This window comes from Pseudorasbora parva, chromosome 23, assembly GCF_024679245.1.
Source record: "Pseudorasbora parva isolate DD20220531a chromosome 23, ASM2467924v1, whole genome shotgun sequence".
NCBI classification, from domain to species: Eukaryota; Metazoa; Chordata; class Actinopteri; order Cypriniformes; family Gobionidae; genus Pseudorasbora; species Pseudorasbora parva.
The window spans coordinates 10,179,159-10,206,895 of NC_090194.1; the positions used below are offsets into that span (position 1 = coordinate 10,179,159).

The following is a 27,737-nucleotide window of genomic DNA, read 5'->3' on the forward strand; positions in this document are numbered from 1 at the left end:
TGGGAATAGTTATCTTTCATCCCCATGAGACAAAAAATCATTTTCTTTTCTCTTTCTCAGTCTACAAGGCACCAAATTCAAAAATAATTTAACATTTCTACTACATTAATGACCCAGTTTAAATACAGATCCATCTTCCCAGCGCTGAAGTACCCCTTAAATTTCAGAAGGCCTTTACTAACTCCTGGAGAGTGTTATATGGATTACTTTTGTGATGGATGGATACACTTTTTTGGGCTTCAAAATCTCATCCTCCATTCACTGCCATTATAAAGCTCGGAAGAGCCAGGACATTATTCAATATATCTCGAAATGTACTCGTCCGAAAGAAGAATGTCATTAGAATGTCAGTAAATCATGGGGTAATTTTCATTTTTGGGTGAACTATACCTTTAAGTAAAAAAAATAACCCAACATTTTTAGAGTATCATAATAATAAACACAGTTGAATGTTATTCCACAAACATTTTTAATCAGTTTTGACTGAGATTTAAATTGCACAGCTTATTTTTGATATTTCGTTTTCACAGTTTGTATTTGCATCACTGGACACTTCTTCATATTTGCAATTATATACATAGCTTATATTTCGTATAACTCAACCTGACCACTTGACTTCTATATAAATATTTTTTCCCTTTATTTTATGTCCTTTATCAGGATTTTTGTTCTCTACTCTTAAATACCGTTTTGTCCTTACTGAAGGTATTGGGCGACAGCAGGGTATCCATCGACTAGATTGTCAGTTGTGATTTTGTAGTACTCCTCACACACTCCTATACGTAGACACAAACACTTTTAACTTCCGTCCCACCTTATTCACTGTGATCCGGTGGGCAAAAATGGCTTGGAAAGTACAGAGACAGATAGACATGAGCGCGCGGACTCGAAACAGCAATTACTAACAAACAACGCTGACAACACAAGACACAAAATCGACATCCTAGTAAGTATTTCCCAAACCCTATATCATAGACAAACCATAAAATTAGATATTTTGAAGGCCAAGATTACTTTCAAGCAACTCATAAGCAACATATCTGCTGGTTTTTATCATGCAAGCTCTTTTGGCAAGAAAGCAACCAAAGGAGGCTGTATTTGCAGTTCCAGACCAAGAGTCCTGAGCTCTAGGGTCAAGCAAACGAAAAAAGTTTGAGACAGTCGTTCTTTTTCACAGGGAAGAAGGGGTTGATCACCACCATCCAGTAGTCAGGCATCACACAATGCCTTTCAAACATATTCAGTCTTCCGTGGCTGGATCAAGATTGATTCTGGGCTGATAGTTTCCCAAAACACCAGCAAAAGACAACATTAAATAGGTTACAAGGTTTGAAAAGAGAGAGAAAAATAAACCCTAGTAAAAACTCTCTTTCCTCGGGCCATAATAATACCCCCCAGAACTCAGTCCAGTAAAACATAACAAATTTAAACATAAAATCCCTCTTGCTTTCCTTTCCGCACTCTCTGATTTGCTCTTTTCTTCTTGTGGTTGATATTACATCACATTTTCGAAGAGTTGCATGGATCTCATCATATTTTCATCCTGGTGAGAAAAAGAGAAGCTTTTAGATGTAGTTCATCTGTTTGACCACACCGAGGCAGCATAATCTTTTCAGTGAAACCGGATCACATTGCATAAACATCCAGATGATTCTTCTGTCACTTTTTACAAATGTGGCTTTTTTCATGTAATTTTTTTTCCATGTGAAGGACATTTCAAAAATAAAAAAAATACCATGCATAAAAATACCACTCTACTTGACAGATATTACTGAAACAAACAACCAGCCTCTGTAAAATAGTTCTGAATTCACCATAAGACTAAGGCAGATTTAAGTAAAACTGATCAAATCATTAAGAAAGGTAATGTGAACATACCTCCTGACAGGCAAGGACAAACTCCTCCAATGTTACAACTCCATCTTTGTTTTTGTCCATTTTCTGTTGGAGAGAGAAAATGTTTGTGTATGTGTAATTTTTCCACACATCGGGAATTGTAATGGGAAAATTTCACTATAACTGTAATATACTAATATGACACTGTATATGTTTCAACCCCCCCCCCCCCAAAATTTTTTTTTTTTAATTAATTAATAATAAAGGTATTTAAGTTATTTCCCCGAAAAAATAAATAAAGTATTCTCACTGACCCAAAACTTTTGAATGTAAGTATAATGTGGAAAAAGCATTCTTTTTCAGAGAAATACTTTTCTTTTGAACTTTCTATTCAACTGTTTTCAACATTTAAAATAATCATAAATGTTTCTTGAGCAGCAAATCATCATATTAGAATGATTTCTGAAGGATGTGACACTGAAGACTGGAGTAATGATGCTGAAAATTGAGCTTTGCATCGCAGAAATAATGCTTATATGCTTTAACAAATGTTATATTATTTAAAATAAAGGATAATGATGTCCATTTTCCTAGGTTGGACATCATTTTTAGCCACAATACAGTATATGTATATTATATTTCTTTATTTCCCAATTTATTGCAAAATATGACCTGAATGTTTTTGAAAGATTCACTGAATAATGACTTATTACTGACCTCAAAGAAGGCGTCCACATGCTGCTTTGGTACATCCCCTTTTAAAGCTGGATACGTGTACTTCCCCATCATGTCATAGATGGCCCTCACTATCTCTGTCATTTCCTAGGAGGGACATGAATATTGAGTTTGTTACTAAATTGTGATAATTATGTCTGCCTTTTAAATTAGGACATACCTCCTTATTAATAAATCCATCTCTGTTAATGTCATAGAGATAAAATGTCCATTCTAGTTTATCTCTGACTGTCCCCCGCAGTAGAGTAGATAGTCCCATCACAAAGTCCTGAAAGAGAGAGAGAGAGAGAGAGAGAGAGAGAGAGAGAGAGAGAGAGAGAGAGAGAGAGAGAGAGAGAGAAAATAAATCCTATGCGCAATGTCATTAAAACATAGCTACAGTATATTTTCATGCTGTGCCAAGACTGCACACAAGCAACAAGTCTTCATACCTCAAACTTTATGGATCCATTATTTCTGGTGTCAAACGCATTGAAGAGATAATGTGCATACGTGCTAGCATCTGGTAGTGACGACAGATGAAAACATTAGACACTTAGTATTCCCTGAAATGTCATATAATCATCATATAATGTATCATATCATAAGAAGCATGAAATGATTTTACATGAAGTACCTCCATGTGGAAAAAACTGTGCATAAATGTGTTTAAATGTCTCTTCATTCACCACTCCACTCGGACACTCCTGAGGGCCAAAAAAACAACAAAACACCTCATATTATTGGCTTCAGTTCAGACTGATTTCTGCATGCAAATAGATAATATAATATAATATAATATAATATAATATAATATAATATAATATAATATAATATAATATAATATAATATAATATAATACTAATTTTATATATATATATATATATATATATATATATATATATATAAATAAATATAAAAATATTTTCTTTAAAGAATTTTACACTTCATTTTAAGGTGTCCATGTTACACTGTAATTATACCTTTAAGTACTGAGTAATAATTAATTAAATAATAATACAATATAATATAATGAATTAATATAATATATAATAATTGAATATATAATTTAAATTAAATTAAATTTAATATATAAAAACTTAATTTTAATGTGTCCATTTTAAAGTGTAATTATACATTTAATAACTGATTAATAATTCATTAAATAATATATAATATGATAATATAACTCAACATAACATAATATAATATAACAATATAACATAACATAACATAACAAACATAACCAATATAAAACAATATAATATAATATAATATAATATAATATAATATAATATAATATAATATAATATAATATAATATAATATAATAATGTTATGGTGTAATGTATTATATACAGTAAACTTATTATTTTATTAAGTAAATAATAAATAAAAATGTATTAGGGTTTTGTGTATTGTGGTTAGTTGCATGTAATTATGTGTAATAATTTATATTAATTAAGTAATGTGTAACAAGAATACTAAAGTAAAGTGCTACCAAAAATATAGCCTATAGCCTATTATATTAATAAATGTGATTTTTTTATTAATTATTCCACAAACCATGCAGTTATGCAATATATTAATGGACAACAAAAAGGTTGAGTAGCAGAGCCATAGAGTACACAATAGTGTTATAAAGCTTTTTTTTACGCAACAAATATGAGCTGCTGTGTGGGTGTGTTGCTGACTGTTAATACAGCGTGCGAATGTTGCTATTGTGAAATATGACTAGCTGACTGTTGCTTGAGGCTAGCGCTGTGATTAGTGACACGCTGGATAATGCGAAGATGAACAATAAGAGTTTACAGAGATTTAAAGACAGATGAGACGAGGCAAGAACCACAGGGACAGTATATGCAGATGAGATGCGATGATTCATAAGGAAAGATATTGAGGCATAAGGATGTATTACATAAACACTATAAGCTTGGGAAAAAGTGTCAAATGAAATTAGTGAAAAATAAATGTGCGGATGTGGGAGCGAAGGGAAGGGAACATGAGAAATACAGAGCAACTTACATTTTTGAAGCCTCTGTAAAGGACTTGTAGCTCTTGCTTGGTGAAGTTTGTCTGCGCTTCGAGCTGCTCAAGACCCTCCGGCCGATGGCTGACCATTGTCATCTCTAATTCATCATCTATCTTGTCTAGAAAGAGAAAGAGAGCGGCATGTCACTTTCAGGCTGATAAATGGCCATGGCCACTGCTTGCGCAGACGTTGCTCTTTCATAGGGCAAGAAGTATCAAGTTTCTCTCTGATGTTCCTTAAATTTCTTAAGATAAACAAAAGTGAGACAAATGAGACTCAAGCGTGCCGCACAAGTCCTGAAAAGTGAAGCCAAAGCGGTTTGATTGCCCGCAGGTGCATGCAGTATAGCTCATAAACCCCGCCCTCTCCATATAATCGAATGGGACGTGAGACAAACTAAACAATCAAATTACTATTTAGTTTTGGTTTTAGTCATTTTAGGTCGTTTTTAATCACGTTGATTTAAGTTCAGGCGTTCATTTTTAAATAAGTTTGGTTTTAGTTAGACAAAAAGGTGACGTCATGATCAAAAGCTGAGCGAATAGTCACTGAGGCACTTTTTGCTGAATTTTCAGGGAGGAGACTGGAGCAACAACTTTAATTTCTACATTTCCATAAGTGTTTATTTCACACTGACATAGTGCGTTGTTCTGCTGTAAACTGTACAAACCAAATCTGCAGGAATGTGGGCGGCTCTGCCATGTTTAGACATATTTGGCATCACTTTTCTACAATCTTAAAGAATGATGTAGTGTTGTTCATCTTTTTTTACAACTAATGGTAAGGCTATAGAAAATACTGAGCAGTGATGCCACACTAAATGTGTATCCAAAAGACGAGAGGAAAATGAAAGCTTTAATGAACATTGGAACAGAGCATAGACTGTAAAAAATATGGACTTAGTGTCCATGACGTCACCCATAGGATTCTGACGAGCCGTTCTAAAGCATAAAGTAGAGATGAGCTGGCCATTGCCATCTTGCTAGTGCGGCATTGCGTGTCATGCCCGGATAACAGAAAATTGGCAAAGAGGCGGGATGTGGGCGGAGCTTAGGTGACTCAATGACTAACAGAAAGAGGATAAATGGCTATCCACCTGTCACTCAAAGTAACCACGCTCACAAGCACAATTTGTGCAAGGCTGTAAATATGTTTTTTTTTTTCTGCTGTAAAATTGGGAATTTTAACATGGGGCTTAATGAGATTCAGCTCCCTTTTGGAGCATGTCCCTAGTGGCCAGTCGGTAAATTGCAGTTTAAGTCAATTCCGTGTTGGCTTCAACAGAAACTGGGCACTAAAGACGTCGTTACAAAGCCCATCTCACTACAGGGGCTCTACAATAATTTTATGAAGCGAGATAGTTTTTGTGTGGAAAACCCCCGAAATAACGACTTATATAGTGATGGGCTGATTTCAAAACAAAGTTTCAAATCATTACGAATGAGCATATTGATTCATGGTTCGGATCGCGTGCCAAACCGGCAGAATACTGAAATCACGTGACTTTGGCCTTACACTGATTTGTAACCGTTCAAATCTTTGTTTTGAAATCGGCCAAATATATTCACTTGTGTTACGAAGATGAACAGAGGTCTTATGGGTGTTGAACAACATGAGGTTAAGTATTTATTGACAGAATTTTAATTTTTGGGTGAATTAACTCTTTAAAGAATTTTATGAGAGTATAACTATAAAGAGATAACAGCGTGTAATTAATGTTTCTTAATATAAATGTAAGACGTTTCTTATAGCCTGTATACAGGATAAAGAAATTACAGTAACAGGTTACTTTGCTCATAGTGTGTGTGTGTGTGTTCCTGCCGAACATTGAAACTGCAAAGTATGCGTCATGTACATAAAACTTAAGGTGATGATGCACATGGTAAATTTTTGAGCGATGTTGCTGTCAACGGGCAACCAGGTGAGACATGACCGATCTAAAGTATCCAGATAGAAATGTATTGCCCATTCTCAATGGGAAAGTGCCCAAACAACGCACAGGGAATTTTTTGAGCAATGTAGCTGAGCGATGTTTAGAAGCTGCACTTCATTGCAACATCTAAAGTTTTGAACACATTTCACAGGCAACAGAGTTTTGTTGTTTGTTGTCAATAGAATAGTGAAGTATCAGTCACTTCCAACATAGTCACTTTTAAACCAAGAAGGTTTTTGTTGGTCAATGGAGTGAATGTGTAGTTTGCAATTTTTCTCTGAGTATCTCCTTTCTGATATTGTTCCACTATTTTTCGCTGCAGCATTGGGGAATTGGGGATCCTCTGCCCATCTTGACTTCTGAGAGACACTGCCACCCTGAGGCTCTTTTTATACCCAGTCATTCTGCCAATTGACCTAATAAGTTGCAAATTGGTTCTCCAGCTGTTCCTTATATGTATATTTAACTTGTCCAGCCTCTTATTGCTACCTGTCCCAAATTTTTTGGAGTGCTCTCCAAAAATATTTTGTAAGTTTATACATCCAAAATGAGCCAATATATAGCATGACATTTTAAAATGTCTCACTTTCAATATTTTATGTTATCGATATTCTATTGTGAATAAAATCTATAAGTTTATGAGATTTGTAAATTATTGATTTTTTTTTTTTTTAAATTCATAATTTGTGCCGTGTCCCAACTTTTTTGGAATCGGGTTTGTACTCTGTTGCTTTCTGTTTTTCACATACTATAAAAGGAAGTATTCAATTTCAGATGCAGCGGTTGTTTCCCTCTGCAAAAGCAAATGTGCTCAGGGCAAACCCTCAATGTACACCTTTACTTCAAATACTTTCTTTGAAAGAAACTCAGATGACTCACATGTTTCAAGATACTCAGACACACACACGCGCACGCACACAGCCCCCTGTAGACACTGCTGCTGTGTCAGCTCTGGAGAAGTGATTGGTTGTGGGTAGAGAGGCAGATGGGGTGATGGGGGAAATCAGTAGAACGAATGAAAATGGCCATGGGTAGCTTGGGGGAAGACCTTCATCTTTCACAGAACACTGGAGAGCCATTGCATTGCTTTATAAATCCCCCAACCCTTTATAGATCCTCTCTCTGTTTTTTGTACACACACACACACACACACACACACACACACACACACACACACACACACACACACACACACACACACACACACACACACACACACACACACACATTAACCTTCAATATGTCCTCAAACACACAAAGATATGTGTATACTCACAAAGTGGTGGTGCTAACATAACAGATGTAAAGGTTCATAAAATTTGAGATGTTAAATTACTTTCTAAGTTTGTTAAATGGATCGTTAGATGTGCAGAGGGATCAATAAGAAAGCCATTCGTAGACTGATTTCCCTAAAGAGTCTGAACATTGTGCTTCACACACACTCTTAAAAAAAAGGGTTCCTTGAGGTTCTATATAGAACCCTAGGGTTCTATACTTGGCCAATAGAACCTTTTACAAAAAAAAGGGTTCTATGTAGAACCCTTGGAGAGCAAAGAACCTTTTTTATTAAAACGGTTCTATAATTCATGTTTTATGACTGAAGTGTAAACTGAAGATTACACAATAATTATAGGCCTACACAACACACTCACAAAACTTTTTGAGAATGACTGCTGTAGTCAAAAAGAAGAGTCAACAAATTTTAATATGCATGAATCAATGTATGATTTAAGCTTTTTAATGCAACTTTGTACATTAGCATGAAACTTATATTTTCTACATATAGTTTGGCTTTTTAACGAATAATTTTGACAAATAAATAATCTAACCAGGTGTTTTATTTATTTTGTACCATGGTTTAATCTAACCTGAAGGGGGCATTAAAAAACAAATAATCGTAAAAATGCAAGTAGTGACGTATATGCGTTGTGTCATCCTTGCTTGAATTCCTATTGGTGGATTGGCGAAGAGGAACCTTGAGAGACGGGTAATTTTTCAAACTGAGGAGTCCGCCATTTCTGCCCGTTTAAACATCAGGTAAGTTAAGGTTTTACATTTTTAAAACCATATTACTGGAATATGTAGTACCATCAGTTAATATTCTGTTAAAATTAATGTTAAATAGTGATACTAGAAGAAAAATTTATGATATTTACTTAAGTTAAAGGTATTGCTGGTTAGCACTGAGAGGCTTCGTCAGCCGTTTGTTCAGAAAGCCCTGTTAAATTGATTTTTTTAAATGAACTAAGTTATAGTCTCCCTTTATTCCCTTGTCAGTGTAATTATTTTAATGTTAATGTCAATAACAATAGGACAGCTGTGTTTAGAAGGAGACGAGCTAATCGAGACTAAGCGTGATTTTATTATTTCAGTGAAGCGCGCGGTCGCTGTTTATTAACGGTCATTTTACAATACCGTTAACGTTAGGCGCCGATTAAAAAATTAAAGCGAACCCGTTGGAAGACGGAGGGATATGGGAATATTTGTCGCAGTTTCACAAACAAGTTAACGTTACTCATTTTGCGGTGAGTATTTTTCCCAGGCCTATGTTAAAAAGGTGTAACGTTAAGTTAGGGGAGAGCGGGGCACAACTGTGTTTGTGTAAATTCACTTGGGGTTCAGAGTATTTTTTTCCCCACATTAATTTCACACATGTCTAGTTCAATTATGTGGTTTTGTTTAATTAATACTACAGTGTATAGTTTTTTCTTGATTTACCCCGAACTAGGGCTGGGCGATATGACGAAATATATCGTCTGGACGATAGAAAATGTCTATCGTTCTATATTAGGCTCTATCGCTTATGCCACGATAAGGCGTTTACGGCAGAATTTTACGTCAAGATGCACCTCAAGCCACGGCATGCCCATGCACGCTGCAATAACGTTACATAAACAAACATGGAGGAAGACGGTAGTAGACGCGGTTCAGATCAGGGTAATTCTCAGAGTAATTATGCCAGAGTGGTGGCATACGCGCTCAAAACAAACTTCAGACACAGACGCTGCAACGGGCTTTTACGCGTGGCACACCATATAGCCATATATTGAAATATTTGAATAGCAGGTGTAGTGATGGCAAAAACTACACATTTTCTTGACCGACCACCGAGCCTCATTAGCCGGTTGAAACCGGTTAACCGATTAGTTTAAAATATGCTGCGCTTTTTGAAATAACAGCCGCGAGCCGCTCCCTCTCGCTCTTTCTCTCTCACACACACACACACACACACGCGCACTGTCCTAGCGCTGCCGCCTCCCTTCCACTCACGTCACTTTTTTTTTAAAATCCTCCACAGCGCGAAACACGAGCATTAATGAAGCAACCTCCAGTTCATGATTACTAATTTGTTGTGTAATTTGGATATATGCACCTGAAGTAAACAATGTTTTGTATTTAAGATGCTGCATGAAATGACAATGAGGTTTGGAACAGACTTGGCAAAGAACATGGAAACCTCTCTAAATGAAATGGCCCCAAGCATCATCAGGGGTGCAAAAGAAGGAAGTAAAAAAAATCTCTATGCCAATCTCTTTGGACCAGCAGAGGAAATCCCAGAAGGTAACTACACCAGGGTTTTTCCTGCATAACTATGTCCGGCACACCCCCGGGTACCCCTAGAGCAGTGGTTCTCAAACCTGTCCTGGGCACCCCCAACCAGTGCACATTTTGCATGTCTCCCTCATCTAACACACCTGATTTAAATCATCAGCTCATTAGTAGAGACTGCAAGACTTGAGTTGGGTGTGTCACATAATGATGTAATGAGGGACACATACAAAATGGGCAGTGGTGAGAGGTACCCAGGACAGGTTTGAGAACCACTGCCCTAGAGGGACTAATGATTTACCAGTCCCTCCAGGATTTAGCGATATTTTTTTGTTTTTTTTTGTGATGGTATTTTTCTGAAATTTGCAAAAAAAAAATTGTAAAGTTGGATTGTCTGCATTGTCAATGTAAAGGTTGTAGGACCTATAAATTGTTGACCTATAAGTTAGTATTAAATTAATAGTTTACCCAAAATTTTTAATTCTGTCATCATTTGCTTACCTCTTGTCATTTCAAATCTGTATGACTTTCGTCTTCAGAACACAAAATAAGATATTTTGAAGGATGGTAAATGGTCGGTGCCCATTGACCTACATTGGTTTTGTGTCTATACAAATCAAGTGAATGGGTACCAGTGTTTTTCAGTTTCCAAGATTCTTTAAAATATCTTTTTTATATTTATATATATATATATATATATGCTGTAGAAAGAATGCCATTTATGTTTGAAATGATGAGTGAGTGAATGTTGACAGAATTTTCATTTATGGATAAACTATTCCTTTAATTGAATTCTGTGCCTGATACACTAACTTGTATCTGTTTGTAGGTCTTGTTAGGAATGCTGCACTCATTTTATTGCCAGCACTTTTCAAAGAAAACGCCAGCTTCCTCTACTGTGTAGATAGTGTAAGTATAGAGTCTTCTGTAGTTTCATTAACATTTGAGGGACTTGACTTGAATAAAGGAACTGTTCATTCAAATATAAAAATATTACTGTTTACTCACCCTTACACCGAATTTTTAAACAATTTTCAATAAAACTTACCATATAATTTACTCAATCTCTTCCTTAGTCACAAGCTTTGTAATGTCATTGAATAGTACCCCAACTTTTGAAACTCCCAAAAAGTGCATTGATCAAAAAATAAATCTATACTACTCCAGGGGTTAATAATTGTCTTTTAAAGCAAAATGGCATGTTAGTCAGCAGGACTGGACTGGGGCTAAAATTCGTCCCTGGACAAACCCAGTCTATGCGGCCCACGAGTTGCCCTGTGGATGTTTTTTGCTGGAGTAAATAAATAACTAAGCACAATCACACATCAGCTCCACATTAATAGTTTTGAGTCTTGTTGGTTCTTGCATGTCGTGTGCCTTATGTTGTGTCACGATTCAGTCACAAGAACAAATGATCCAGTGGGATTCAAAGTAATCAGAGGCATTACAAAGCTTGGAATGATTATAATTAAATATAACTCAGATTGTGTTGAACTGAAAAAAGCACATCATACAATGTCTAGGTTGCCATGTTGGTGAGTAAATTATGGGGTGATTCTAAGTCTATTTCTATTAATTGGTGAAAAGCACTCAAAAGGTGTATTGTTTGTTTTACAGGAACCCAAAGGTCCTGCACCAACTGTAGTGCTTAACGGCTCTCCTGATCCCCTCAAGGATGAAAGTGTCAGCATTATAATGGACAACGTGAACATTATAAGAGAGGCAGACATTGACATGACACATGTGGAATGCCTGTTTGCAGCCTATTTTCTTTTCAATGTTCAGTACCCGCTTGCCATTAAGAACACAATGATATTCATTCAGAAATACATGCTTAAACTAAGATCTCGTCATGACACAAGAATACCAATACCTGAACTAAAAATGTACAGTCAACTTGTATAAATAATACTATTTCATGTGTTATTTTTGTTAGTATTGTGATTAGTTTTCTCAGTTCAGAGACATTTAAAAGAACGGTATATATGTGAATAGGGTATATAAGTAAGGTGGTATAACTAAAAATTGAAAATGCGTGAATGTTTATTAAATTGAAAGAGTAAAATGTTCAATTACAATTTTAAAAAAAAGTTTATATTAAATGGTTGTATGTAATTAAACATTTTAAGTTTAGCTGTCTAACACAGATACAGAGATGCAATTTTAAATGTTTATGTATGTTTATTTAAAAGTGAAAATGCTTTGTTTACAGAATATACAGATTTTAAATGTTTATGTATGTTTATTTAAAAGTGAAAATGCTTTGTCTAATACAGAATACAGATTTTAAATGTTTATGTATGTTTATTTAAAATTGAAAATGCTTGGTTTACAGAATATACAGATTTTAAATGTTTATGTTTGTTTATTTAAAAGTGAAAATGCTTTGTCTAATACAGAATACAGATTTTAAATGTTTATGTATATTTATTTAAAAGTGAAAATGCTTTGTCTAATACAGATTTTAAATGTTTATGTATGTTTATTAAAAAGTGAAAATGCTTTTTTAATAATAAATTTAATGAATTTTAACTTTTTTCATTGTCTGGATTGGTTTATTAAATAATAAAGAACTTAATAATAAAGAACCCTTAAATGGTTCTATAAAGAACCATCTAACTTGGATTCAAAGAACCATTTAGGGTTCTTTTTAATGAACCCTTTAACATGGTTCTATATAGAACCATTTTGGGGTTCCATATATGAAGCAGGTGATAGAACCATTTCTGGTTCTAAATAGAACCATTTCTTTTAAGAGTGCAGGATTGGACCATATTGTGCCATCGAGTTGGTCAAAATATAAAGTTCTCTGTTTGATACGGCTCCAAACTTCAGGGTCATATGATGCTTTTTCATGTTTTGCTTTTTCTTTACTGTTATGTGTTTGTGCATGTACAACATCAGTCAAGTTACAAAGCTCAGAGTCTCCCACAAAATGACTTATTCAATTTCAATCTAAAAGAGAAGGCAGATCTAGACTAAAACGCCTCAATCGAATTCTCACTCACAATCTACTTCACTAGGTGGAGATATTTGCATAATGCCGCCCAAATGCATGAGACACTGCTCACTTCAGAGCAAATGGGTGGAGTGTTCATGTAGCGGTTGAAACGGGTACTGCAGTCCAAATTCAAAATATTGGAGAGAGTTGGGGAGAGAGTGCCCTCCTCCTCAGACTTGGAGTGGGGTATCGCACAGACCAAAACAAAAACAGACATTACGTGAAGGAATGCACGTTTCAGACCGACGCAGTTATCATTTTCATGTCCTGCACCACGTCGCTTAAATAACAAATGACTTTGCGCCCTTCTGTTGCCCATGGTCGTGCGGTTCTGAAAACGAGGTGTTTGGCGCATTGTTGGTGAATTGCTTTTTTGAGGCAGCTGAAAATGACACCATTGGTCAACAAAAAGCAGTATTTTTATTGTTATTTAAAGAGCGTGTTAATATGTGCCTATAGGCGGGTGCACAATGTGCATACACTCTTCTTATTACACACACAGGGACGTGAACCAGTGCACAAACATTTTTAAATATTAAAAATAAAAGGATTCCTCTCTGGAGAAGCGTTTTTCCGCTTGCAAAATCCGCCATGTAAATAGCGAATCTGTCATGGCACGAGCACAACAGGCTTTTAAAGGTATTTTTATACTTTTAGTACAGTCAAAAAAAATTACATACATCACCTTTAAACTGTCAATGACGATCTATTACCTCAATTTTACTCTTTACTCAACATATGGCCACATCAGCCCTGTGATTTATAGCACAGCCAGTAACAGCTCTCAGTCACTAATGAGTTTTATTCATTCTTTATTTCCCGCATACAGCTCTCAACGCCATCCCTCTTTCCTGAACACATAATGAAAATGTACCAACACAGTCGAACAAGAAGATAAAGAATGATCCCATTAGCCATTTCAGACTATAGTTTGGACAATTTATGGAAAACAAATGAACCGCTAAAGACCTGCTCAGAGCAGTATGAATTTTAGATTATTACAGGCATCCAAAGTTTTGGAAGGAAAGGTTTTTTTTTCTTTTCTTTTTTTTTATTCAGCAAGGATGCATTAAATTGATCAAAAGTGACAGTAAAGACAATTATAATGTTACAACATGTTTCTATTTCAAATAAACACTGTTCTTTTTTATTCCTCAAAGAATCCTAAAAAAGTTCATTTTCATTTCAACATTGATAATAATAAAAATGTTTCTTCAGCATCAAATTAGTTTGGATAATTTCTTACAGGGCACTGAATACTGAAGTAATGATGCTGAAAATTCAGCTTGGCCATCACAGGAATAAATTGCATTTTAAAATATATTGAAACAGAAAAGTTTAAATAATATAACATATAACTCAATTTTTTGATCAATTAAATGCAAAAAATATTATTTTGACCCTAAATTTTGAACAGTATTATATGATATACTCGCATTGTCAGATTTTGTCTCGTTTTTTCCTGTTGAGTTCTTTGGAAAGTTCAAGCAGCATGGACATATGATTCTGGTTATATGTGAGGTAAATTCATCAAAGATGATGCTCTATAGCTTTTCTTCCTAGCTGCTTCCATCATGATTACTCTATCTTGGATAAAGAAACGAGTAAACAGTAATGTAAAAGCAATGAAATCTTTGCTTCAAAAGTTAAAAAAAGGGTTAGTTCACCCAAAAATGAAAATTATTTCATTAACTACTCACCCTCATGTCGTTGGACACCTGTAACACCTGTACAAATGTCAAATGTATCTGAATGCAAATGGAAGCCTTTCTGAAGCCTTGCTCAGCCATCAGCTTTCAACAAAAATATCTTCATTTGTGTTCCGAAGATGAACGAAGGTGTTACGGCTGTCGAACGAGATGAGGGTGTGTAATTAATGAAATAATTTTCATTTTTTAGGTGAACTAACCCTTTAAGGCTTTTAATAGTGCATAAATTGCTTGGTCACCATTTACTTTTACTGTATTGAAGAGCAGCATCAGCATTCTTATAAACATCTTTGTTTGTGTTCCACAGATAAAGAAACACATAAGGATTTGTAACGACATGAAGGTGAGTTAAAGATGATATAATTCTTATTGTAAAGGGAACTAGCCCTTTGAAACACCATTGTAATATTATGTCTTAAAACTCAAATCTCAATTTTCAGATCCTTCAACTTGCTCTTCATTTCTTTGCCAGGCGTAAATGCTTCAGTCTTAATCTCTCTAACAGATCTCTGACATTTTAAAACAAATACTTCTGCCTATTAGGAAAGACTAGTTTAACAAGATACATTTGTGATGGAGAATTTTGAATCTGGACTGAATGTGTTATGTAAAGCTCCTATCTGATAACTCCAGAATGTAATGCATATATCTCACGGCGGGAATGATGTGAAGCTTCTACTTATGCAAGAACTCAACAGGGCAGCCCCTCATTTCATCAGTCTCAATTATCACCTCTCTTCTTTTTAACACATGCAAACTGATGTGACTGAAAAGGGAAGATGAGAGAAAGGGAAACACACCTATAAGAAATATAAAAGGGAGAGAGCATTATCTAATGATTAAATAATTCCTGTCTTTTAGGAACTTTAAAGTATTATTTTATTTTATTATTTAATCCTGTCACGTTGTGTGTAAACAATTATGGCACTAAATTACTTATGAGATTTAATTTATTTTATGCAAAACAATCATGGCAATAATCTACATGGAAATTGAAATCAGAAATAGAAAATACAGCTATACACATACGATAGAATGGGTTGAAGATTTATTAATTTTTTTATTTTTTATTTTAATCATGTTACTGTTTTGTGTGTTTGGCTGTTTCGCATTGTATGTAGGCTAATAGGTTACAATCGTGCATTAGGCTACTTTGAAATTGAAATAAAAAAGACAGCTATAATAACAAAACAATAGAATGGGTTAAAGATGTGTTTTTAGTTTGGGGGAAAAACATAGAGATCAGTAGAAAGTAGCGGTGTGTAACGGTACACGGCTTTATACCGAACCATTTAGGACTTCCGGTGTGTAAGTTAGGCGTTTGTAACCGTTTAGGTAACGTACAGGGCTTCGAATGTAAGCTACCAGTAGGCTTGTTTTATGTTCGGAACATACTTCAATACGATTTCCTACACAAACGTATTAAGTATTCTGACAAGTTTTTTATCACGAGATTAAAACGATAAATGCCGTTTTGTCGCTCTTTAATGGTATGTGACATGTCTCTATAGGTGAGGCAGTTCAAGCGGAAGCGGCGCGCGACACGATCATCTCTTCCTGAAAGAATAAACGTGAATCAACAGCTGCCTACAGGTATATTGAGGACATTACAACTTACCTAAAAATGGTATTATATGTCCTGTAGTCGCTTAATCAGTGTTTCAACGGTGGAACGACGTCAATAAAACAGCTTGTAAACAATGTCACTAGAATTTACCCAAGTCAGTCAGTGACAGTGTCTCCACTTGTTCACTGGAGAAATAAGCTCTTTCGCTAAATATGCACTAACCTATATGACGTTATTCATTATATTCTACCTAACCTGTTACTGATGTCTTGATTATTTAATGTATGTTTAAAATAATCTGTCATGGAAATTAAATTCTGTGTATGTTAAATGATTTAAACAATGGAGTAAAATATAATTTTATAATTAGATTTAGAAGACAAAAACTGCCTTATGTGAAGTTTACATGTTAGCATACAATGCGTATTTGAGTGTTAATTATTATATTTAATATTTGTACCCTTACCAAATTGTGACCTTAAAAACCAAGGTAGGCTATGTACTGAACCATCAGTACTGTTACACCCCAGATGGAGAAGGAGAGACGTCACATCAGCACATTAAAAAAAATTGGCTGGAAGAGAGGAAGAGAACACAGCGTGTCTGAAACTCTCTCTCTCTTTTCATCCACCATCTATTTCCCTCTCTTACTCTTTAATGCTTAAAACAGCAACAAAGACTGAAAACAGCAGCAGTAGGAACACACTAAAATAAACTTAAAAGACACATCCTCTATTCAATCTGCTATTAGTGCAATTAGAGAGCTTCCTCTAGCACAGATAGAAAAAAGTTTAAAACGACAACAGCACAAGCCTTCTTGCCATGATGTCTTTCTTTTAATGATTTTATAACTGAGATCATCTCTTAAATGAATCTGAACTCATTAGGAAACTTGTTAACTCCAAGCTATTTTTTTTACCCTAGTTATGACATAAATTAAAATGAGATGTTGTTACCTACAGTGCAGAGATCATCGTTTTACATATTACTAGATATGATACACTATAACAACGATTGCCAAATGAAAACCATTTATTTATTGCAGAGTGTTTTATTTGATTTAATTTTTATTTTCCTGGCATTCTTCTCATTACAGGCCAATTGTAAGAAAAAAGCACTATGGGGCTACATATAAGAAGACTTTAGGAGCCAGCCCTTGACGTCAAACTCAACTATATCCCTCTAACAGGTAATTAACCAGAGCAAGCTGCCCACATTCTACCACAAGGGAGCACACAGTGAGCTAATAGATCTAAGGGTAGATGTCAGAGAAAAGTGTCAAATAGCGAGCAAATAGTGAAACAGCATGATGAATATTCATGAGCAGCTGCTGTAAAGGCAGTGCAAATCACTTGTTACTGCAGATCTAAACTCCCCTGTTATTAGGACTGGGGCAGAGTCACACCCCTCAGATACAGCTGAGAAAAGGCATATCAGACCAGTCAAACGTCTTGGATCACTGATCTTTTTAATGGTGGTTTGCTTAGAGTCTAATATCCCAAAGCATTTGTCATATGGAAACTGTTTAGCTGGAGTAAAGGGAACTGAAGACCATCTCCCAGATGGCAGCAGTTTCACTTAATTTTGCATTAGGCTACTGAGGTTAAGAGATTGTTGAAGAATAATTCACCCAAAGATGACAATTATGTTCATTCAGATCAGATTCAAACCACCAGTCATATACATTTAAACCACCATGGGTTGTGTGGGATTTACAATTAATTGACTTCCTTTTAGTTCATTAGTGTGAATTTGAAATTAATTAATTCTCTCTGAATTAATTTTCAGAGAGAATCAGTACATGAAATCCATTTTAGAGAAATCTGTTAAAAGTTTATTTTAAAGGGGTGGTTGATTACGATTTTAAATTTTAAACTTTAGTTTGTCTGTAATGTTGCTGAATGAGCATAAACAACTACAACAAGCTTATTTACAGGTTAATGACATCACTAACCCTTAAGTTTAGTAGAGCACATTTGGGAGTCTGCTCAAGCTGTCTTGTCCGTCTGTTCACATTTATTGCAATATAGTACGTAACAAATGCAAATGCATGTCATAAAAAGCAAGATGACAACATGCGTTGTAACCGTAATTAAACTAAACTTTACATGTTCTATCTTCATGTACATTCTCTTGCTCTGTGCATTTTACATTTCACTCACGATCAGTTTATAGATTATCATGACAGAACATGATAATCAATGTCTTGACAATCCACTTCAGAAAAGTACTGTTGCATTCTACATGTTGTCAGTTCTTTTTGAGTCTTTCCATTATTGTCTGACTCTGGTTTGAACATAAAAAGGTTGAACAGTTACAGATATTTTCGGTGAGTGTCTGCATAATTGGAGCTGCTAATACAAGCTCCTGAAGCTTCTGGAGACTGGGATCAGCGGCTCATTTGCATTTAAAGGGACACATACAAAAAAACGGCACGTTTTTTACTCATCCTCAAAAAGTGACAATTTTAAAATGCTATAAAAAATTGTCTATGAGGTATTTTAAGGGGACATCAGATACATTTCATAAAAAGGGTCATTATAGGACCACTTTAAGTATATAATGAAATAAATTATATTTATTGTTCTGCCGTTCACTCTGTCCATAAGGCCTTTTAAAGGCTTTTTAATACTTTCCTCCAAAAAACTTCACACAAGGCTTTGGCTATTACAGTTATAAATTTGTGTTTCTACGTATTCAACATAAAGTGTCCCACTTTATTTTTTTATTTGTGGAGCTCAGCAGAGTTGTATGGAACAGAGCAGCTTGGAAATTCTACAAAATATCTATTTTTGTGTTTCACAGAAGCAGGAAAATCACATACAAATCATTGTGAAATATATCATCAAATTATTTTGGGGGAAGAATTATTCCTTTTAAGCTTGTCATACATTTGTCATACACAATAAATATATATATATATATATATATACATATATATACAGAATATTTATATTTAAATGTATAAGCACAGAGATCATGTTTTAATAGATTCCTCATTATTTGCTGTGCAGTTGACCTCTAATTTCATGTATAATTTATATCGATTGAATGAATAAATGACTGTGGCATATCATTATTCGAGTTTAATCGTGATTAAACTTGTGATCCATGTGAATTGATCAAGAGGAGTTGCAGTGCTTTGTGTGTAGTATTTTTGTGTATAATATAATGCTGTTATGTCGATCATAACATCCCATCATCTGCTGTACCAAGCATTAGAAAGCTGTCTCCATGACAACTACACCAGGGTGAACAGGAAGAGGGTTGATATGTGAGCAGTGTTAAAACAACCGCTCACGTACCAAGATGCCACACACACTGTCAATGATGTTTATCATTGAGGGACGAGGTTAAACCATCTTTTGTAAACAGCAGACTGCGATGTGTTGCTTTTCTACTGCACGTCTTCTCTGTTTCAACCTTACATCTATTCCATCCTCTTTCAGCTCTCTAAAAGAGGAGGGAAAGATCATGTCTTTTTATAAGTGTTCTCCGTCGTTCTTTGAGCACTCTTTCATCCCTGTGAGGGGGTGAGTTAGCCATTGATTTAGTGCTGCTGTTGATACTTCCAAACTCCTTGTGCTTCAGTCTTTCTCCATTACAGAACCATTTAACAATAATGCATCATTATTTATGTGAGTACAAGTCGGATAATCTCTCGTTTGTCAACATACCTCTGGATGGTCGTCTTTGTCTTGTCTGCATAGTCAATGTGCCCACTACTGCTCCCATGTTGTCACCGCAGAGACACACGCGTTCAAACTAATAAGCGTTGAGTCTGCCAGTCTGTCTTTCTTTGTTGAAACCCTTGCTCTTGTTTCCCTCTCCACTCTTCTCTCACTTGTCAATGAAGGAAAGCTGGAATTTTCTTGCTAAAAGCATATGGTTGCTTCCTTGATGCCCCTCCCACCAATTTCTCTCTCTCTCTCTCTCTCTCTCTCTCTCTCTCTCTCTCTCTCTCTCTCTCTCTCTCTCTCTCTCTCTCTCTCTCTCTCTCTCTCTCTCTCTCTCTCTCTCCCTTTATTTATCTTTCTTTGCCTTCACTCTTGCTGTTTCTGCTGGGTCCCGTTTGTTATTCTGTGTCAGGAACTGTTGCTCTGCATGATGGGAAGCAGTAGGAAGAGTGTGTGAGGATGAAATGCTTCTCTCTATTGCACACACACGTACACACCCCCACACACACAAACACACACACACGGAATTGCATTTTTTCACACTTAATGTGCATAATGACTTTCGTTTACACTCTGCTGCTCTTATACACATACATTTGTTCTTTCTTGGGGACGTTATATTGACCTCTATTTTTTTTATACTGTGCTAATGATGTTTAACCTCTAGCCGTACATCTACAACTCCAATTCACCCAAGAATTACAATTCTGTCACTCACTCTTACAGCTGAGGTCAGGAGGATTTTTCTTGAAACCCTCACTACAATTTCTGCAATTCTCCAGCTGTGATCATTGGAGAGTCTTTTTCCACTCATTCTCTCCTCCTCACTGTGCATTAGGACGATTTAGACACATCTGTTTTTCAAGTCAGATTTGTAACATCTTTAGTTGATGGGAACTTCTTAAATATTGCCCTTATTTTGGAAATTATTTTACTCATAAAAAAAAATTCTAGGGGGTGCCAATAATTGTGTCCAACATGTTTTGGAGAAAACCTTTTATTTCATAATTTGATTTCCCCCCACTTACTTAGTTAGATTTTGTGATAAAATGAATAAATAATAAATAGAAATAACCAATGCAGATTTATTTTTTACAGCCATCCTTGATCATAATTACCAAGGGGGCTAATACTTCTGATCTCAACTTTATGTAGTTTCAAACCTCATGTAGGATTTTCAGTCATAAAAAAAGTTTTCAAACTTGTACTATTATTATTAATTTATTGTGTATTACTTAATACTTATTGGTTAGTTTAGTAAGTATTTGAGCTTATACACTGTAAAGAAAAAAGAAAAAAAAAGAAAAAAATCTGCAGCTGTGGTTGCCTGAAATTGACCATAAAAATATGAAAAATACAGGGTATTCTCACAAAAATGTGTATAAATAGCCACCACCCTAAACCTACCCAAGCGTGTGTCATATATACGCCCCACCACCCTAAACCTACCCAAGAGCGTGTCATATATACTCGAAAAACAGCGTATCATATGCACGCCAAAATGAGTTTTGGCGTATACATTCCACGACATTGCACACTCGTACTATTTATACGGATTTACATTTAAACAAATAATAACCATTAAATAAATCACATAATATTTTACACAAAACACCCATAATGTAAATAACTGATAACAAAAAAGAAACAAAATTATTTATATAAAATATAATCATGTATTATGTGTCATGCAGGGAATCTCCTTTACTGTTTTAATAGTAAATTATGTGGTGATTCTTACACTCGCATACAAAAAATTGTAAAGCCTTTTTTAAGATTTATGCATTTCATTTAATAGTAAAATTCCATCCAATTGAATTGAATAATCCTATATTTTAATTGAATAATTGATTAAGGATTGCTAATACATTATTATAACTTAGTTGTTATTAACAACAAAGTTGATGCGTACAAAATATCCAGTAAACAAGGTTTTACCGTAGCATTTTTAATCATGTTTTTACAAATATTTTTCACAGTGTATATCACTGGCTGGTCATTGTAAGATGTTTAAAGGGGTCATATAATGGTACATGCACTTTTACAAGCTGATTGTATGGAAATGTGTGTTGGCAGCGGTACACAACCATCCTATAATGATAAAAATCCATTTTTTTTTTAATCTCCATATGTTTTCCCCTCTCTCAAATCGAGCCGTTCGATGTGTGACGTCACACGATCTGACACCTCTCCCACAACTGTTGATTGACAAACAGCGTTTCAGCGTCTCAGACCCGCCCTGCGTGAGCTCAAGCTGTCGTCATTACCATAGACATAGATATAGGTTTCAAATCTATATGATGTGCATGGTCGTTACAGTCCGCCAATGTATAAGTAGAGACGCTGGGCGATTGTAGTGTTCTGTTCTTGGGTGTAATAATTAACACAGCAGGTCATTCTGATGTTCCTAAATCCGAAAATTTAATTCAGCTGCTACTGAATAAAGATCTGTACGAGCTCTTCCTGTTTATGCTGCCCCTCCACAAGACGTTGAAACACTTTACGATGAGCTGCAGCTAAAGTTTACAGGGTAACATTAAATTACGACATGCTTATGTATGATGTTCTCAATATAATTCATAATCCCACGTTTATAATGAACAACACGTTATGGTTATTGTGTTATTACAAACTGTGTACGCTGGTTTTAAAGTTAACGTGGATGTGGTAAGTTAACACTAAGCTTAATTATGTAGATGGTTTATAATGGTGTCTTTTAACTTACTGTCTAAAAATAAATCGTGTTGTACTAGTTATTTCAATGCATAGAAAACCTTACGCATCACTGACAAACCGACATTAACAGAAAAAAAGTTTTTATTGGCATTATAGGTGTAACATCAATCTGTCAATGAACTAACATATACATCAGTAAACACATAGCATTCGCGCTAACGTTACCCTGCCAGTACATAAAGATAGATCAAAGTGACGTTAACCAACCATTCAGAAACGTCCTGTTTAGCCTTAAATGTCGAATTTCGTTGGAGCTGTGATCTTGTCCCAGTCCGACTCTGGTTAAAATTGATAGAATTTATCTTTTTTACGGTCTATGATCTGTCCTCAGAGACTCGTGTAGCAGTTTTTTCGCCTCTGTTGTCACGGGCAACACTCCTGGCACCGCCCCACATTACAGAGGGGCGGGGTCATTTGTCATTTAAAGCTGTATGCACCGAAATGGCCAGGTAAAATTTGTGTTTTCTTACAATACTAATGAGAATTTTTAATTAAAGTATATTACAAAGTTTTCATTTAGACTCATATTAACTTGTATAAAATGGCATTATATGACCCCTTTAAGAATTTACTGCATTTGTGGAGTCATTCAGTCTCCATAATGTTGGCAAAACCTGATCCACATACATCAAATGAGCTGCGGTACGGCTGTGAGTAGTTTGTTTCATCATCCATTTGTTGTTATGAGCCATTGTTCGTGACTTGGATAAGTTCATGGATCAAGTAATCTAATTTCTAATTTTGTTTGTGTACTGTATACCATTTTAATGCATTGTAAAACGACCTATATTCTCTTGTTTGTTTCATGCTGCCCCTCATTATTAGGGAACTGATCCAACAAACTTCTGTGATTAAAAAGACGGAAACGGAGATAAAGATAGATAGAAACTACAGGGGAAAATAAATTGCAGATGCGGGATGTCTGAGTTTCAGAACAGCAGGTCTGAAACCTTATTAATAATACAAAAAAGAAGAGACTTCAGACAGACAAGCTTTGAGCTAGAAGTGTGGAGAGAAGTTGAAGGTAATGAGTAATTACAAAATATCAACCCTCACTGCTCCGTATTATGAAAATCCAGCAAAGATGACCTGAAAATCAGGCCAAGAGATAGAGATATCTTCAGGAGATATCCTCATTCTACCACACAGATATTTGCACTTCACCACCACAACCCTGTCTTCACAAAACACACTCTCGTTCTCTTTATCTCAGCACCCTGAGGTCATACCGCACCTGCCTTACAGGATAAAGATCAAACTGAATCTTAACACATTTTTTTGTCGATGTATGGCGTTTCTAATGTTATTCTTCTCGCTTCGGCACTCATCCATATAAGAGAAACCATAGTATCCAGCAAACGACTGGCATGTGTGAAATCCTCTTTTTCTCACTCAGAAGTGTCTGTGTTGGGCTTTCCCTATTCAGACGCCTCATTCATTCAGTTGATTTGCTTACTCTTGGAAACATATGCATTTGTGCGAATAACAGCCTGAACCTGAGTTATCTGAGAACCTGTGACCATACAGTGTGCAGTAACAGCAGTAAATAGGACCAATAGAATTCATTAATAGGACCTTTTATCTCTTATAAACCATAAATATGTGTTTAGGTTGCATACAATTGATTTTACTTTCACTGTCAGCTTTATTTACACTTGATTTTGTTTATTTACTTGTTTTGTGATATCTGGAATTCATTTTCTAGATAGCTAAAAAGTCAAATTACCTATAAAGGTTCAGTGTGTAAAATGTATCGGCATCTAGTGGTGAGGTTGCGAATTGCAACCGCCAACCGCTCACCCCTCCCTTTCGGCGCACATAAGCTACGGTGGCCGAAACGGGACAAAGATCTCAGTGTCTGAGACAGCAGAGAGTAGCTAGTGCTCTTAAGTTTGTCCGTTTAGGGCTACTGTAGAAACATGGCGGCACAAAATGGCGACTTCACTGTAAGGGGACCCACGGGTGTGTGTAGATCAAAATGGCTCATTCTAAGGTAATAATAACATAATGGTTCATTATGTAAGGTCTTTATACACCACTGAAAACATAGTTATGTATTAAATTGCATTTCTGTCAATAGCTCCTCCTGAATATTACACTGGACCTTAAACTGTTACCATTTCCACTGTTGGGGAAAGTTTCTTTAAAATGTAATGCATTACAATATTGCATTTCTCCCTAAAAACCTAATTACTTTTTATGGAAAGTAATGTTACATTACCACTGTTGGGGTATAAAGTACATAAAAATGTATAATAAAGTTTTCAACCATGGATTAGACATGTTATTAAGTCCCTCACATCATTGAGCTGTTTGAAATGTATATTAAAAAAAGAAGGAAAAGTCTGCCATGTACAACTATTCCTAAGTGAGTTAAACCTACGGGTGTAACATAAATATATTTAAAACGTTGGACAGTTGCAGTGCTTTAGGCTATTCCTACAAACTACAAAACTAGAGTAATACTATTTAAAGTTAAATCTGGAATCTTCTAGTCAACATCCTCAGAGTTTTTATCCCCAACACATGAACCCGAAGCAGCGGCGTTCAGAAATCCAGCAGAAGTTATAGTCCGTCAGGGCTGAGCGCCAAAGCTGACACACAGTTTGCTTCTCTAGTTATAAACTCACAGGCAGCTCCTGTAACTCCTGGGGGTTTTAGTGAAGACTTCAAACAAGCTTTCTGTCTTTCTGCCCAGAACTTGTAATCCTCTTGGCTCCATAATCTTTCTTCAGGTCTTCGGTGTGTGTATACGTGCGTGTTTGTGTATATGTGGCTTTCTCTATTGCTCTTATGAGTGTGTGTAAACACATGCTCACACATGTGAGTGCAGTGGTGTTGATGTTGTGTTGATTTGCTTCAGTATTGTTTTAGCATATTCTGTAGCGCATTAAGGCTGTGGAGAATCAGAAATGGTAATTTTGCATACAGTGTAGGATAATTAACCTCCAAGGCATAAATAATCACCAACAAACCGCCTTCTCTTTTTCCTCTTTTAATGCATTTTCTTATCGCATACTTGCAGCCTGATCGCTACGCTCAAAACCCTCAAATTTCCTCCATCCTCTCAGCGCTAAGTGCTATAAAGGTAATAATTTTGGAATAAATGACCATGTAATACTTTCATAAACTATAAAGCCTTGTATGAAGCCCATTCCGGCATATGCCAACACATGCAATTTATCATTCGCACATGCGGACTTCTCGTTGACTTTATTGAAACTCAATTGGCTATTTTGTTATTTGCTAGCCCTTTGAGAAAATTATTTCTGTTTATGAACCATTTTTACATTTTAGCACAGCCCCAAGAGCCCAAGAGCTTCTCTTTTAGCCAAAATTATAGGGGCATTCTGCTGCAAATTTGTTGGCCAAAAATCATCTAGGTTAGAAACATAAGCAGACATTCAAGTTGCACACTAAGTAGAACAAGATTGATAAGTACAAATAATAATAAGAAAAGGCATGCATCAAAATGACACTGAAGCTAATATCTTCCAAGTCTCTCTAAATCTTCTCATCTATCTATCTTTAGCTCTTTAATGAACGTATTCCTAGCTATTAATGTGTAAATTGGATCCTACCTGTCCTGTAGGTGACCTGTTTGGTGTGCATAGAGAAGGTCCCCAACACCACACCCATCTTCAACAGAGTTTTTTTCACTTTCCTCACTTTAGATCTTGGTTTGAAAAAAATCCCTATTCCCTGTTTTTGTATTTGATCCTCAGAGCTTTCAACCCTCTTTCGCTCTCAGGGTTGTTGGTTTCTTAGCTATCGCTGTCTCTGACTTTCCTCCGCATTCTGTCTGTCTATCATGTGGACTCTGAAGGCTGCTCATCATTTCCTGAGCTTTTATTGGGGGCTGAGAGAGACATGGAAAGAGAGAGAGGGAGAGTGTGAGAGACGGTGAGTGGTTCATATAGGAATAGTGGAGAATGGGGGAGTGATAAAACTGAGTAGTTAATAGGTCCAGTCAGCAGTGTGTAGGAACATATTAGTGGGTGCAGATATCTTTAAAATCAGATATCTTTTTCCAGCAGGCATAAAAAGTTAATTGTCTTCAGTCAGAGATTTTAAAAGTGAAGTGTGTAATTTCTGATGCACCGGCATCATCAACATACCATCATGGTGATGAGTGGAGCCTGCTTGGTTTGAGAACAGATTATGCTAAATGTTCCATATTGCCATACTTATCCAGCAATTGTTATATGCTATGCTAATGTTATCAAAGCATTGTGTTACCAATGGGCACATTAGCATTTACTGAATTAGCTTATCTGGTTAAAGCTAGCCAAGTTTCCTCTACTAAAATATTTAAGTTGAGATTATATGATACTTTTAAGTTAAATGAATGAACTTGCTTACTCAAGCTTACTCTTGCTTACTCATTTCAAGAGCAATTAAAATGTCTGAGTAAAAAATAACTATGTAAGTTCTGTTTACTTAAATGTGCACTGTGTAAATTTTAGCAGCATATAACGGTCAGGTCAAAAATGGCAACGGCCCACTCCTCACCCCTTCCTTTCAAAGCACATAGAGAAGCTACAGTGGCCAATACAGGACAAAAATGTCTGAGACAGCAGAGAGTAGCTAGCGCTCTGTAGAGTTGTTTGTCCGTTTAGGGCTACTGTAGAAACATGGTGGCTCAAAATGGCGACTTTACTGCAAAGGGACTCGTGGTGTATGTGTGGTATAGTTCAATATTCAAACTGTAATTAATATGTGAAAGCAAAATACTATTCAAATTTTACTGCGTTGATTTGCTGGCTGTAAATGTGAATCCATCTAAACCTCACAGTTATAACTAAATCCATTAGGGGGCACTGTGGATAATAGGTTAAAATATTTAAATAAAATACTATTCATACATGATAACATGTATGTGGTTTGGTATAGGTAAGACTATTCAGTTCTTTAAAGGTGAGGTAAGTGCTTAACCAGTGTAGATTTCAAATCACCAAAACAAACACGTCCCTATTTTGATAGC

The 27,737-nt window shown here is 35.6% G+C and overlaps 1 protein-coding gene across 4 annotated transcripts in view; it reads right to left on the reverse strand.

The window, feature by feature from the left end:
* Window positions 1-450: 450 nt before the first annotated feature.
* kcnip1b (Kv channel interacting protein 1 b) overlaps window positions 451-27,737 on the reverse strand; it is a 51,400-nt gene continuing 24,113 nt past the window's right edge. Inside the window, exons 1-8 of one of the 4 annotated variants that reach the window (XM_067433442.1) lie at window positions 26,335-26,568; window positions 4,575-4,699; window positions 3,188-3,257; window positions 3,003-3,073; window positions 2,732-2,839; window positions 2,554-2,658; window positions 1,879-1,941; window positions 451-1,543 (exon numbers count right to left, since the gene is read on the reverse strand). In XM_067433442.1, coding sequence (XP_067289543.1) covers window positions 1,496-1,543; window positions 1,879-1,941; window positions 2,554-2,658; window positions 2,732-2,839; window positions 3,003-3,073; window positions 3,188-3,257; window positions 4,575-4,699; window positions 26,335-26,392 — 648 coding nt within the window. In that variant the 5' untranslated portion in view covers window positions 26,393-26,568 and the 3' untranslated portion in view covers window positions 451-1,495. Of the gene's footprint in view, window positions 1,544-1,878; window positions 1,942-2,553; window positions 2,659-2,731; window positions 2,840-3,002; window positions 3,074-3,187; window positions 3,258-4,574; window positions 4,700-16,391; window positions 16,522-20,017; window positions 20,270-26,334; window positions 26,569-27,737 lie in introns of those variants that run through there. The other 3 variants (XM_067433441.1, XM_067433443.1, XM_067433440.1) reach the window with 3 other exon arrangements.